Source organism: Ornithodoros turicata, chromosome 5 (assembly GCF_037126465.1).
Source record: "Ornithodoros turicata isolate Travis chromosome 5, ASM3712646v1, whole genome shotgun sequence".
NCBI classification, from domain to species: domain Eukaryota; kingdom Metazoa; phylum Arthropoda; class Arachnida; order Ixodida; family Argasidae; genus Ornithodoros; species Ornithodoros turicata.
The window spans coordinates 37,705,106-37,720,226 of NC_088205.1; the positions used below are offsets into that span (position 1 = coordinate 37,705,106).

Consider the following 15,121-nt stretch of genomic DNA (forward strand, 5'->3'; position numbering starts at 1 on the left):
CTCGCGATCCTCAGGACGTCCTCAAAGTGTCATCGCGTCCTCGTCCGTGATGAAATGTCCGGAGGAGATCCGGAGAGTGTCATCATGGGATCTTCCAGTGATAGTCATTTGCGTACATCCTGCGGCCGCCAGCCGGAGGACATATATAGGAGAAGTAAATTAGTTTAATAATGCGATGTGCATTTCTATGCCTGCGCCCATTAATTAGCGTTTCGGTTTCTTTGTCATAACCAAATTGAACCAAATCAGCAGTGATCATGCATAAACTACAAAATATTACAAAGAGAGAATAGTAAAATAGAAAGAGAAAATACAGGGATACAAATACAAATTGAATGATTTCAACGGATACTCCATGCACTATGTTCAATGTGCGATAAAATATAGCTTGCTAGACCTTTCATTGTGACCTCGTTGCCATGAACATCCGTGCAAGGTCCCTGACAGGATGCTGCACGGAGCATTTCCGTGGAAGATACAGAAAAGTGATGGCGTATTACAGCGCGTGCTTGACTTTCGGTGGATGTTTTAAATCAACTAAGTAGGAAACACGGACGCTACCTTGGTTGTATCCTTAGACTCCAAGGAATTCGTCACTGGTCTGTTACTTATATATGAAATTGAATTAAACTTAGGTTCCTCACCCTTGGTTTTGACTGCGATGCTAGGAGGACTCTCGCACATGCGGAAGTTCGCAAAGTAAGCAATATATAGTATATGATTTATCTGCGAAAGGAAATGCCACTGTTGGATATTCCTTTCAAAGTCGGCTGTCTTAGTCTTTCACTTACTGGCAAACTTCTCAGTCTGGCACATGACCTTTTATATTTTTTTTTGCTTTTTATACCACGGCACCCATTGTTCGTCATCAAAAAACAATCAAAAATGAGAGACGGAAAATTACAAGCTGGTGGCCGAGGTTGAAAACTGCAAAAGAGAGAGTCCGTTTCCACTGTAAACGTCTGCACACTTCTAAAAGTGAGAAATGAAAGCAGATATACTGGAGAATTTTACATGATCCTATAGTGCTCCTGAGAGTATCCCAGTCTTGTCCCCAGATGTTGTTCCTAGGACTATCTCTGGAGTCTCATTCTAACACTTTTCTAACAAATTGAGGATCATGTGGGGTTATTCTCAGGATATCACTGCTATCCCGCAATGACATCCTCAGGATAAGTGAGGGATGTCAGCGTGTTCTTGGGGACACTAAACACCCTAACAAACAGCGTCATTCGCGACATACACGCGTTCTGCACATGTACATCGTGCCGCGCATTGTACACATGTTTCAGCGACCTTTTTAGAAATAATTTGTCGCTCCTTTTGACTTTTTTCTATCCGGAAAACAGATGATAAACGATAACGCCACACCAAGTTAGCCAGCGTAGATTGAGTGTCGTCTGCTAGGGAGCGGCCGTGTGTTGTAAAAGTCGCCACTAGCGGCGCTGACACACAAGGTTTGCTGCGCCACCTGGCCCACCGCAACAGGCCTATACGGGCACGGCCAGTTGCCGGTAGGAAGATGATACCGGCAGCCTTTTGCCGGTATTTGCGGCTCAACACCTTTCATAGGGGCTTTTACAGAATTTTCCTTTCAACATTCCACTACAGCTTGAATAAATCTGGAGCACAGACCTAACTCCGTAGTCAACAGTCGGTTTCTTAGTTATTCATTATTATTATCATTGTTGTCTTGAGCGAGTATGCTGGTTCCTTCTTTCTCTCTCTCTGTATACTCTCCACCCCTCACCCACTTCCCATTCCCGCGAACATTTCCTCCTTTCCCTCTATTCCACCTCCTCTCCCTCAGCCGGTATTTTTCACTACGAAAGGTGGCAACCCTAACCATAGTGCGTAGTTTTGACGATTATGCTTCATGGATGTGTCATTACATTACCAAATTTGTGGCCAGTTCGACGTTTAGCTCCGCTCTTATGCGTGAACATTGTCTCAGCTCATGAAAACGGAAAGAAATGTTGCTGCATTTGTTCTACTCCTCGCACTGAAATAAATCATTTCAAATAATTGAACCTCTGTATGCAATAAGGGGATAAGTCGAAAAATCCCAAAATGAGAAAAGGGGCCTGATATCATTGTCCGTCCCATTGACAAACATGCATTTCCCGTTTTTTACCATGCTGTAGGGGGCCAACAAATCGCCAATAAGGTCCTAAGTTTTCATTGTCAGGTGCATACTGGTATGTAGATGTCATTGCAACAAAAATAGTAAAAAGAGGATAAGTCGACTTATCCCCTTATTGCATACAGAGGTTCAATTGTACTGTGTGTTTCTTTTTTCTTTTTTTTTCTTTTTGTAAGTAGTTACGCAAGTATACTGCGTAGTTTTGACGATTATGCTTCATGGATGTGTCATTACATTACCAAAGTTTTGGCCAGTTCGACGTTTCTCTCCGCTCTTATGCGTGAACATTGTCTCAGCTCATGAAAAAGGAAAGAAATGTTGCTGCTTTTATTCTACTCCTCGCACTTAAATAAATAATTTAAAATAATTGTACTCTGTGTTTCTTTTTTTTCTTTTTGTTAGTAGTTACGCAAGTATGTAAACAGGAAAGAAATGTTGCTGCTACTCCTGGCACTGAAATAAATCATTTACAATTGTACTGTTTGTGTGTCTTTTTCTTTTTTTTTTGTAAGTAGTTACGGAAGTATGTAAAAAGGAAAGAAATGTTGCTGCTTGTTCTACTCCTCACACTGAACTAAATCCTTTGAAATAATTATACTCTGTTTCTTTTTTTCCCTTTTTGTAAGTAGTTACGAAAGAAAATAATTGTACTGTGTGTGTGTGTCTTTTCTTGTCTTTTGCAAGTATAGTTATGGAAGAAACTAATTGTACTGTGTGTGTGTTTCCTTTTGTAAGGGTTCCGGGACATTTGATCGAACGTCGTTTGGTCGAAAGCTGTTTTATCGAACGCGGGACATTTGGTCGAAAGGCATTTGATCAAACATCGTTTGATCGAGACGGCAGTGGTCGTTTGATCGATTCTTTTATTCGTTCGCTTGGAGCGTTGATGAAACAAAAAAGAAGAAAACAACAAAAGAAAGCTTCAGTTCTAAATGCTGTTATCCCAAGGAATATTTCACTCTGTGTAATCCGCTCGCCCATAAACACATTCCTCAACTTAATCCACTTTTTCGCATCCAGAAGGCGATCCGATGATGTGCCTTCTGTTTTCTTTTTTTTTTGTTACTATTTATTTGCATGAAGTGCTGAAACTGTGTTTGGAGGAGCTTTGAAAGTAAAATTAGACGTTTAGCTCCGCTCTCATGTCCTCGTGGCTGATACTGCCTCAGCGTATTGCTAAAAGTACGCGCAAACGTTTCATTTGGTAAAATGCTCCGCAAACTGGGACAATTTTTTCCTACGCCCACGCTAACGTGAGACATGTGGTTCGCTGCGTTTTTGCAACATATCTACCGGAAATATGCAGAAGGTATCAGGACCTTGGGGAATTGCCTCTTAATCTTGCCACGTTGTGTGTGTGTTCTGTTTCGTGACCGCTGCCGTTTCGACCAAACGGTGTTCGATCAAATGGCTTTCGTCCAAATGTCCCGCGTTCGATCAAACAGCTTTCGACCAAACGACGTTCGATCAAATGTCCCGGAATCCCTTACAAAAACGAAACAGTTTCTTCCGTAACTACTTACAAAACGAAAAAGACACACACAGTACAATTATTTCAAATGATTTATTTCAGTGTGAGGAGTAGAACAATCAGCAACATTTCTTTCCTTTTTACGTACTTCTGTACTTACAAAAACGAAACACACACACACACACAGTACAATTATTTTCTTCCGTAACTACTTACAAAAAGGGAAAAAAGGAAACAGAGTATAATTATTTCAAAGGATTTAGTTCAGTGTGAGGAGTAGAACAAGCAGCAACATTCTTTCCTTTTTACATACTTGCGTACCTACTTACAAAAAGAAAAAAAAGGAAAAAGAAAAAGAAACACACAGTACAATTGAACCTCTGTATGCAATAAGGGGATAAGTCGACTTATCCTCTTTTTACTATTTTTGTTGCAATGACATCTACATACCAGTATGCACCTGACAATGAAAACTTAGGACCTTATTGCGATTTGTTGGCCCGCTACAGCATGGTAAAAAACGGGAAATGCATGTGTCTCAATGGGACGGACAATGATATCAGGCCCCTTTTCTCATTTTGGGATTTTTCGACTTATCCCCTTATTGCATATAGAGGTTCAATTATTTGAAATGATTTAGTTCAGTGCGAGGAGTAGAACAAAATAAGCAACATTTCTTTCCGTTTTCATGAGCTGAGACAATGTTCACACATAAGAGCGGAGCGAAACGTCGAACTGGCCACAAATTTGGTAATGTAATGACACATCCATGAAGCATAATCGTCAAAACTACGCACTAGGGTTTGCGGGATGCCATCTTTGCACGGGGATAAAGGAGGGTCACGTGGTTAAAAGACCACGTGACTTTCTCTCTCTTCACAAAATTCGGCCTTCCCTCACATTTCCAGATCGGGAGAGAGCAATGACGCGAAGAGAGGAGAGTGGACTGCACTCTCCTGTTTCTGTGTTTCAGTTTTTTTTCTTTTTCACTTGCCGACGTACTTTGGCGCGCATTTCACTTTCGATTCTTGCGTTTCGCCCGTGGTTTCGCGTTTCTTGTTGTTCTCTGCTTCGCCTCCTGGATGCAGACGAGGAAACAATATTGCGAAGGTGGGTGACCGACCTGAAAACTGATACGGAGAGCTGGACTGGCTACGCTGAGTCTGAAGAGAAACTGGCCAGTCTCGACAGAGACCTCCTCACTATTGGAGTTTCATTTAAAACAGTGGGCTCACACTTCTGCCCAACGGAGAAGCTGGAGAGCGCAGGAAAATGTAAGTGCAAGTAAATATTTTCATTTGCAAATCTGGAAATTTGCGTGAAATATTTTGGGAGAAACCAGAGGGAGGTTGGCGAGCCAAATAATTCGACTCTGAAAGCTGCACCAAAGTAGCTCTTAGCTAAATTTAATAAGAATATTTGTGTCCAACAGAAAACCCCTGTACTTGTCCGGCCACCCTGTATATATCCTGCAGTGTGTACCCAATTTACCCAATGAAGCACAGGCTTGCTGCATCCTTTATGTTTAAACTGTGTCGTGTTTAAACTTTGCATTGTGATTAAAAACTGTGCCATCGAAACTGGACTGTGTTAATTCTGTTCCCTGTATCATCTGAAAGTATGCACTGAAAAGTCTGCCTCTAATGTCCACTCAATATATTTTCAGGCAGACTCATGTTCTCCATGAACAAGGGGACGACGCCACTATCTCTAAATGTGCCATTTCGTGTTCTGTCCGTCGTAGAGAAGCAGTGCCTTTTTGGAAAGGACAAACACAAAACAAATGAAAAGAAGACATCTGCTGCCACATCAGCGGCAGACTAGAGTGCAGAAACGCTCAGAAGAAGGAAGCTAAAGCTCCAAGGTACAAAGAAAAAGGGCTGCGTTGCTGTCATGCAACTAAAAACCATTGAAACCTTTCCAGATTTGAGGGTATACGTATAGTGTTCTGTCAAAATTTAATATTACATTTTAACGCACCTGTCCTTCCTTTGTTAATTTTATTAGGTTGATGTTCCTGTTGGCTGCACTCCGAACAAGCTGAAGACGATGAAGTCCACTGCCTTGCAACACTTGTCACGAGTACTGGGTGGTAGCGAGAAACTGGCATCAGAAAAAAGAGGCTATATCACAATGACAAGAAAGCCAAAGCACACGGAGCATGCCTTTGACGATTTTACAACTTTTGGGCAAACTGTTGACCCCAGCATTGCAAAACGCATTAGGGAGCTTGTCCGTAATGGCTTGTCATCAGTAAAGGATGTGCAGCACTGCTTGAGGTATTATGTTCAAGATGTGCTTTTTGCAGGAAAGTGAAAGCCAAGTGCAGCGTGCAGGGCATTTTTCCCGACCCGAGGTGATATTTCAAACCACATCCAGGCAGCACTCCGGGAAGAAAGGGACAGTAACGTAGACCAAGAAAATGCAGAAGCTCTGGTGAAACAACTTCAGGATGAGGAACGTGATGCCAAGATCTTGTTTCGTCCATATCAGCGGAGGACTGAAGCATTATGTGAAGTAGATGAGGAAGGCAATGGAGAAGAGCTCTCAGCAAAGGAGTATCAACACACTCTGCTCTTTTGCTATCTATCCCTGTTCATGGAAGAGCTGATGAAGAAGTATGGTGCTCTTCTTGATGCAACCCATAAAACTACTAACTATGCTTTGCCACTCTTTCTGATAGTCGTGAAAACACCAGTAGCCTACATGACAGCTGGAGTGTTTATCGTGCAGTTTGAAACTATAAGCTGCATTGAAGAAGCATTGTCTATTTTTAGGGGTTGGCGTCCCACCTTTTCTCCAGACAACTGGATGATAGACTTTTCTCAGGCTGAAATGTCAGCAATCGGCTCGGCCTTCAGAGAGAGCAAAATTATGCTATGTGATTTTCACCGAGAGAAAGCATGGGAAAGATGGGTAAAGAGAAAAGAGAACGGCATCGAAAACAGTACTGCTGCTTTGTCATTACTTCGACGGATGGCTCACTCTGCCTCTCAAAATGAATTTGATGCTGCCTACAATGCATTAAAGGAATCTCCATTCTGGGATAACCCCAGGTTCAGGACCTACATCAGAGCACAGCGGATACCTCATGCTGAGAAATGGGTGCGATACCAGAGGCAAAAGTTTGGGGTGGTGTTTACCACAAACAATGGCACGGAAGCAGAAAATAAACTCCTGAAACAGTATTATCTGAAGAGTAACAGTGCAGGTAAAAAGACGCTGGCAGCTCTGATTTCCACTGTTGTTAAGCACTTTATGCCAGACCGACAAAGCTTTTTCCACCAGGAAAACATGAAGAGGTCGTCGCAGTACCGAAAATACCACTCGATTGTACCAGAATACCTGCATAACAGGCCACTTCATGTTGTAAAACACGTTATGAGCAGGCTTACAAATGCCTCCGACTACACAGCAGAAGACATTGGGATGATATCTCCTGAAGGAGTGTTTGAGGTGAAGTCCAGCACTTCGGGTGTGCATGTTGTATGTTTCCGTACACCGTCCTGCACATGCCAAGACTTTAAAACTCACAAGCTTCCATGCAAGCACTTCTGTGCTATCTTTAATGAAGTTGAAGGTTGTTTTTTCTCACAACTTCCTGCTGCATACCGTGAAGGGGAGCAGCTTACTCTGAGCAACCACTGTGGACAGAGTGCTGCCTCTAACCACGAAGAGTGCACAGAGTTCATGGACTGCACTTCATTAGAAGATGGGAACGGAGAAGCTCACTTAGAAAGTATTCCCAAACGAAAAACCCACTCACTGGGACGTGCACAACGACGTCTTCAGGACACCGCAGAACGGCTTAAGAACATTTCTCATTACTGCACTGACAAGGACAAGGTTGATGCAGTCACACGTGCCTTTGAACAGCTGGAGGAGGAACTGCTTGAATGTACTACAACGACAAGTGGTATTGTTGTTAGAGGCTCACCAACGAAGGGTTGTTCTGGTCAAGCAGCAAAGCGAAAGGAACATCATGATTCCTCACTGGAACACCTCAGAAGAGCTCAGCCCAACAAAGCAGAGCACTGGTGTAGTCGTGGGAGGGTGGGTAAAAAAGTTGAGGAGTGCCGGAAAGCAGTAAACATGGTGCTTCCTCTGCAGGACATGTGAAGGACAGTGTGAATATACATGCTTTTGGGACTCCACCACATTTTTTTACTTTTACAATTTCAAAGATTTTATTACACTGTAGTTTGTTTCGATGAACCCTTCGTGTCCATTGGTCAATGCATACAATGTTTTATCACCATCATTCATTCTATTACGTATGTCTATTTCGAAAGATATCTAAATAATGGGTAGTAAGAATGTTGTTGATTGTTATAATTCGAACAATGTTTTCACCAAAAATTCTTTTGGGAGCTAACAACCGCGTATCGGACACACTGACTGCTACTGCAAGTCAGTGGGCCCAATAACCTATGTTTTCAAGAGACAGGCGTGACTTCAAACCAAAATATATGGCTGTAAGAGAGCTTTGCGAGTAAACAGACGGCAGGAGTGGGTCACAGAAGACAAAGAGAGGTTGCACGCTGCAAGACAGCATGCAGCTTTAAGACAGCAGCAATTGAACGGGGTCCCACGCCACTGATCGACCCCCATGGCACCTGAGGCATCATCTTTCTCTGTCTATACGTGGAAAGTTTATAACAAGACAAAGAGAAAGACGCGCAGACACAGTCGATCATTGTCTGTGTCGTCCCTAATTGTTGGTCTGCCTCGGCTAAATCTCGTTGTTTACAGTCGATCGTTCACCAACCGCGACTGCATGCTTCCTATGTTTATCGGATTGCATATAAGTACAGCTGCTGCTTTCAAGCTGCCTCTTACACGCAAAGTGGCATTAGAAACACCATAATTTTTTTACATCGATATTAGGTCACTGCATGATGCCTCACACCCTGCATGCACACAACCACCGTGACACACCCGAAACTTATAAACGCGCACTTCCTCCAAAAAAAGTTGGTAAGTTGACGTAATCACATGAACTGATGTTGTTTCGTTCACTCTGCTTCTTCCGCTTCACTTTGGCGTTTTAAAACGTGCATTCTCGTTGCCTCGTAGGATTTCCTTCCCGGTGGTATTTTGCTGGGAGTATGATGACAATTCCCCCTAGCTGCGAAACGCAAAGTGCACGAAGCACGTTCGCCACAACACAACAGATAACACAACCACACATTAAAACACAGCTAAGAACTTCACTCGATAACTCGAAACTTCACTCGAAACTTCAGTCTTCCAGCTTGCCGACCTCCTCACTGTTCAGGATCTCCAAATGCGGGAAGAGGGGGGGGGGGGCAGAAGAAAGAGAGGAGAGGAAGTGACGTGATCTTTTAACCACGTGACCCTCCTTTATCCCCGTCACGAAGTAAGGAGACCGAACTCTGCCGGCGCCGCCGTTGAAAAAGTATGGTCCCGCTTCCTCGAGTTCAGGTTCAGGTTCAGTTATGCCTAATCCCTTTTAAATCAGGGCAGATGTCTTTCGACATCACAGGCAAAAGTAAAATAAGATTAAATAAAAGGAGTAACGATGCTTGGTACGGTGACGTAGTTTCAGGTTCCCTTGCGCCTAATCCCTTTTCCCCCTAATCGGGGAGGCGGTCTGTAGATGGCGCTGAAGATGTTCCATGAATCCCGCTTGGCTGGCTGGGCTGGCTGTCGGGTTGGCCTGAGGCTCCGGATATGGGCTCGGGCTAGTTTCATCTCGATGCACGCTTTCCCTCACGGGTATCCACTGGGACTGGATTAGTTGTCACAGGAAACCTGCAAAACTTGTAAAGCGTTTCTCGTTTACCTTTCCCAGTTGACCAGGTGTCGCTTCGTCATCTCGACGATGTCGCTGCCGTTTACTCCGCTTGGGGGAGGAGTCAGTCCCAGTGCAGTCGCGGTGTCAACTTCCTTCGGTCGCGTCTTGCTCGTAGCCGTGCATCGGGATATGACATGCTCCATGCCTTCATTTTCGGCGCCACATAGTATGCATGTAGTATCGTTGCGCTGAAACAGTTTTGAGGTTCTCGCCCGTGTTAAGAGGGCCCCCGTTCGAGCTTGAAATAAAAGTCCGCTTTGATGGTCTCCTCTGTATTGGTGAAACGGGGCGGGCTCATCCTTGTATATTCTGTATAGCTCCATGTTTTGCTTTTGCTTCATCCGTTGGTTCCAGTACTCCTTTTCAACTGCTTTCATTTCTCTGCTGACCTGTTTATTCCGCTGTCTTGCGGTCAGGAGGCTTTTGTGACGGCTTGTCCCTTTGCTGTACTTGGAGTCGATTCGATTCATTCGCTTTATCCAATTTGTTTTTATGCCTGTGAATCGTACGTGGTCGAATATTCTTTTTGCGTATCTGTTTTCTGGAAGGTGGATGAGTCGTCCCAGGTATCGCGTTTTCGGACGTGCTTCCTTGTACTCAAAGTTGGACCAACCCATTTCTCCTTCAATGGCAGCATTTGCTGTGGCCAGGTTTCCACCCAAAATCCACTTTCCTATTCCTCGTTGTTGGCGTGGGGCCCTATTGCGAGGTGCGAGGTGCGAGTCGGAGGTGCGAAAGGCAAAGGCAAAGGAACCACTGACAACTTCCCAATCCGTTGAGCAGCTACCACATGTAGTTCCGGACCACTGATGGTGTCGGTAGGCGAAGCGATCGAGGCGGCAGGAACGATACCTGCCACTTTTGGTATTTCGGGTTACGTCTAACGATCGCGCGCTTGGGTTATTTACAATCGTTCAGCCCGTCGACGGGTTCAACGTCACTGTCACGCGCATCCCAGATGACGACGACAAAGCGATTGCACGAGCGCGTTCGCAAATATAACTTTGTGCATTTGAGATAAAAGCAAACATAGGCAATAAAAGACGACGCAAAAAAAAAGAAAAAGAAACAAGCTGTGCTTGTTTTTCTTTTTTTCGTATAATTTCCTCTATCTGCGATGGATTCACCGATACGCGCTTCACGTCCCACCTCGGAGCAGTTTCACATTGTGCTCGACTATGTGGGGGAGCACCGTAATCTCTTTACGGGTGGGCTGTCCGCTGGCTACACATCGCAAGACAGAAATAGGGAGTGGTGCGAGCTGGCTACATGTTTGAACGCCAGCGGTGGTGCAGTGAAACCCGTTGAGAGGTGGAGAAAGGTGCGTAAATTAGTATGAGATACGAAACACCAACAAAAATCTCAAAATTCGCGGTAGCAGTGACGACTGCAATATCCCCGTCATCGGCCTTTCGGACACCGCGGCCCACTCCAGGGCGACCTTACGTCATGTAGTTGGCTCTTTTGAGGCGACAGGCCAAAGGAACTCATTATGACCCCACCAGCGCTCTCGGACATTTCCACCATCACGATCACGTTCATCATCGCCATCACCGCTCCGATCATTCCCGTCATCTCTCATTGTCATCACTCACATTAGAACCCCTAGCTATGGGGTAGCTTTCCACTCATAGAGTGGAAAACTGCCCCCCTGAATCATCAGAATATATACGTTGTTTTTGTTGCAATATCCCACTACTTGATTGAAGTTGTGTTCAATGGGAACTTTTAGACGTGGACCAACTGGAAAAGCGCCACCAAAGCCAAGGCAGCTCGCATCTCACATCACACGCGGGAGACGGGAAGAGATCCCCCACCGAAAGCATCGCTCTCTGAGCTTGAGGAGCGGCTCGCCTCTGTGATTGGGCAAGTGGCGACGACCGGGATGCAGGATACTCGGGATACGGGCACTGCCGGTCTCGGAGTCCGCATCAACAATAATTAATATGGCACCGCCCGAGGCAGCTTCTGCCTCACAGAGCGATGAAGGCAGGTCGACGTGCACATAGGTTCCCACCGCATTGGCCTCGATAGCACTGGCTACTCGACACTCGACACTCTGGCTACTCGACAGGCCAAACGACTGGGTCCGAGAAATCGCTCGTGCACCGACACTCAGCCGATACCATCGTTCACAAGCGACACGTTTAGAAGGCAAGGAAATACCAAATGCTCGGTGCCGTCGATACGTGACATCACGCATCACGTGCCATCGGTTGCAAACAGCTCGATTGCTCGTGCGGTGCACCTCGCGATTCAAGCACGCTATCGTTGGTGGTGGTGGTGGTGCGATGTTATAAGGAAGAGGAGTTAGGTCTGCCTGCTCAGACAAGGTGGCAAGTTTCACTCCTTTGTGAAAGGGGAGGGGGAGAAGGGGAAGTAACAGAGAAAGTATAGAGGATCAGAAATTAGAAGAAATGAGTAATTAAAAACATAGATAAAGAAATACTAAGAAGGGGGTAAGAGTAAAGGGAGGAAAAGAGAAGGAAAGCGGTCACGACAGTTCCACAGAGGAAGCGAAAGCTAGGAGCGCGTCTCGCGCTTTTCTACGGATGTGGGTGGGACCCTGCGGGTACAAAATCTCGTCTAGAGAGCCACAGGGAAGTGATAAGGCACTGAAACTCGAGATCAAGGTGTCTCTGGCTGCTTGAGACTCTGCGCAGTCCATGATGATGTGCGCCAGGTCACCAAAACAGAAACAAGCCTCACAGCGTGGCGATGACGCGAAACCCAGTTTATAACGAAAGGCGGGTGTCATGACGGACTTGCATCGGAGTCTGTGAAGAAGGGTAGATAGCTTTCGGTTGAGATCCTTCACGGGGCATGGTTGGGAGAAGTGCCGCACTTCCGGATAAGCAGTGAGACGGATTTCTCGGACGTACGCAGAGAACTGCTTCCTATTATGTCGTGGGTCCAGAGGTGCAGGGACCTCAGAAGGAAGCTTGTGGTAGCTGTTGGCGATCCGGTCAGCTGTTTCGTTGCCAAATATTCCTGCATGGGAAGGAACCCACTGAAAACCCACGACAGTACCGTTGTTCTTGAGTTGTTTCCATATCTCTAGTATGGTATGTGCTATGGGGTCGTCGATGCGGGGGTTACATATTCGCTGAAGAGAGCACTTGGAGTCTGTAAGCACAATAGCACTCTTCTCTGCGACCGTGAGTAAAAATTCCAAGGCCTGCTTGATGGCTACGAGCTCGGCTAAGGTTGAAGACACTTGAGTGTCGATGCGACCGCCCCACGAGTGCTCGAGTGCAGGACACCAGAACGCTGCCTTACTACTTCCGGTAACGGGATTGGTGGACCCGTCGGTGTAGATTTCCAGTGCACCCTCGTTTTTTTCAAGGACGGCTTCTTGTACAAGCGCCTTGGCCACAATGCTTGGGACATGTGACTTCTTTCGGAGACCCCGAAGAGAGCAAGAGCATCGCGGTCCCTGTCGAAGAAACGGTGGCTCTTCCTCTCTGGAGCTCGGCCTAGGGCCAACGAGCATCTTGTAGGTGTACCTCCCCAGTTTCTTAAAGCGAGATCCGCGGTGGCGGCGTATTCTGCGGATGATCTTCTTCCCAGCGTGTGACCTGTGTAGTCTGTCATACTGTTGTAACAAACGTTCAGTAGCAAACAGACGAACGGGCATTGACCCTGCCTCACCGTAGACAAGTTCGCTGGATGATTGCTGCGGGAGACCCAGAGCGTTTCTTAGGCCCATGCGGTGAGCTGCCTCGAGCTGAACTAGCCGTGTTGCTGGCGGCAGGGCGTATGGGAGAGCGTACAGTATGCGGGAAAGGACAAGCGAATTGTGTAGCGTGCACAACACCTTGGAAGAGCATCCCCAGTCGGTACCACGGAGTCGTTTCAATACACTTTGGAAGGCTCCGATGGTCGACTTGATAGCCACGACCTGCGGACTCCAACTGAGCTTCTCGTCAATGGTGACGCCCAAGAAGCGATGGGTCTTGACATGAGGGATAGTGTGGCCGCGAAGTTTGATCTCGATTCTCCTGCGGCGTTTCCTGTTTCCCTTTGGATTTCTCTGTCGAGATAGACAGGCCAGCGTTTTCGAGGTAATCCGCTGTCGCATCTAAGGCAGCCTCCATTTGAGTTTTCATTTGTCCCATTTTACAGCCAATGCACCAGAGGGCTATATCATCAGCATATATTGATAGAAAGATCCGTGGGCGGGCCTTTGGGAGGCACCTCGGCAGAGCAGCCAGTACGACGTTGAACAGCGTGGGACTCAACACACTACCCTGTGGTAACCCGCCCACAGAACGAGGAGTGCTCAGGACTTGACCTATCCGCACCTGTGCAGTTCTGCCAGTGAGCAAGCTGACCACAAAGCGGAGGGCCCTTCCAGTGACGCCGGTAACCTGGAGACAGTTGGCAGCAACTGTGCCGGTGACGTTGTCGAAAGCTTGACGAACGTCCACAAACACCGCAAGCATTGCGAGCATACGCTTCTTGGCGCTGTCCGCTGCCGATGAAAACTCGAGAACAGAGTCGGCTGCACTCAGACCCTTTCTAAATCCTGTCATGCAGCTCGGTAACACATGGTTTGATTCCAGGAACCACTGTAACCGAGATTGTACGAGCCGTCCCATAAGCTTTGCGAGACACGAAGTGAGCGACACCGGACGGTAGAGGACAACTGGAATTTAGGCTTCCCACGTTTAAGGATGGGAACCACAACTGAGTGCTTCCACGAGGTCGGAATGTCACCGGATTCCCATATTCCATTTAAGTAGCTGAGAAGCCGGGTCCTAGCGTCTTCACCCATATTTTTCAGAGCCTGGTAAGAGATCCCGTCCATTCCGGGTGCGCTTCGCCGACGGCATGATTGCAGTGCCCGTGTGAGTTCTGCCGTAGTGAAGGGCTCGTCTAGGATGTGTGGGTCATCGGCGAATGCAGCAGTAGGATGCGCCAGGTCTGGCCCCGGGTGGGGCGCGGCTGTACTGATGAGGGAGTCGGCCAGAGCTTCAGCTGTGTCATCCAACGACAATCCAAGTCGCGCTGCTAGGGTTGGAAATAGACGGGTTTCCTTGGCTTTTCCTGTCATCGCGTTTATGGTATTCCACACAAGGGACCTTGGAGTGCGTAGGTCAAGTGAGCTGCAGAAGGAAGCCCACTGTCGGCGGCGAAGACCGATGCAGTGTCGCCTGGCGACGGCTGATATACGCCTGTACTGAGCGAGATCTGTGCGAGTGCCAGATTTTCTTAGCCGGCGTTGTGCCCTGCGGCGTGCGGCGACCAAGTTAAGAAACTTGAGGTCAGGAGAAGGGTCACTTCGTCTGCACCAGAAGAACTTGGTTGCACTGAGTACGCAGGCGGGAATAGCATCGGCAATAGTACCCTTTGCTACCTCCAGCTGGTGCCTGTATTGGTCCCAGACTACGACTTTTCGTAGCACCTTGTCTTTATTGTGTTTTGTTGCAGTGTGACCTCTCAGTGTAATAAATATGGGAAAGTGATCACTCCCCCATGTATCTGCTTCGACGAACCAAGATATTGGGACATCTGGTGAGTGAATGCTCAAGTCTAGGACACTGTGTTTGTCTGGGGGCCGGTAGAAGGTAGGGGAGCCGTCGTTTGCGACTATCAGTGTCAGTGTGTCCACAGCTTCTTGGATTTCTCGGCCTCTTGCATCTGTTTTAGCGCTCCCCCAGGTTGTGTTGTGACCATTGAAGTCACC

At 46.8% G+C, this 15,121-nt stretch overlaps 1 protein-coding gene across 1 annotated transcript; it reads right to left on the reverse strand.

The window, feature by feature from the left end:
• Positions 1 to 11,926: 11,926 nt before the first annotated feature.
• Positions 11,927 to 13,967, reverse strand: LOC135395734 (uncharacterized). Its single transcript, XM_064626827.1, has 2 exons — positions 13,737 to 13,967; positions 11,927 to 13,465 (listed from the first exon to the last, which is right to left on the reverse strand). Exons 1-2 carry the CDS (start codon positions 13,965 to 13,967, stop codon positions 11,927 to 11,929), a joined length of 1,770 nt encoding a protein of 589 aa, XP_064482897.1.
• Positions 13,968 to 15,121: the final 1,154 nt, after the last annotated feature.

Coding starts and splice junctions, on each gene's coding strand:
- LOC135395734 (XM_064626827.1), bottom strand. CDS start 13,967: ATGACAGGATTTAGAAAGGGTCTGAGTGCAGCCGACTCTGTTCTCGAG. Junction 13,466..13,736: donor TCACTGGCAGAACTGCACAG/GTGCGGATAGGT, acceptor CTATCTCGACAG/AGAAATCCAAAGGGAAACAG.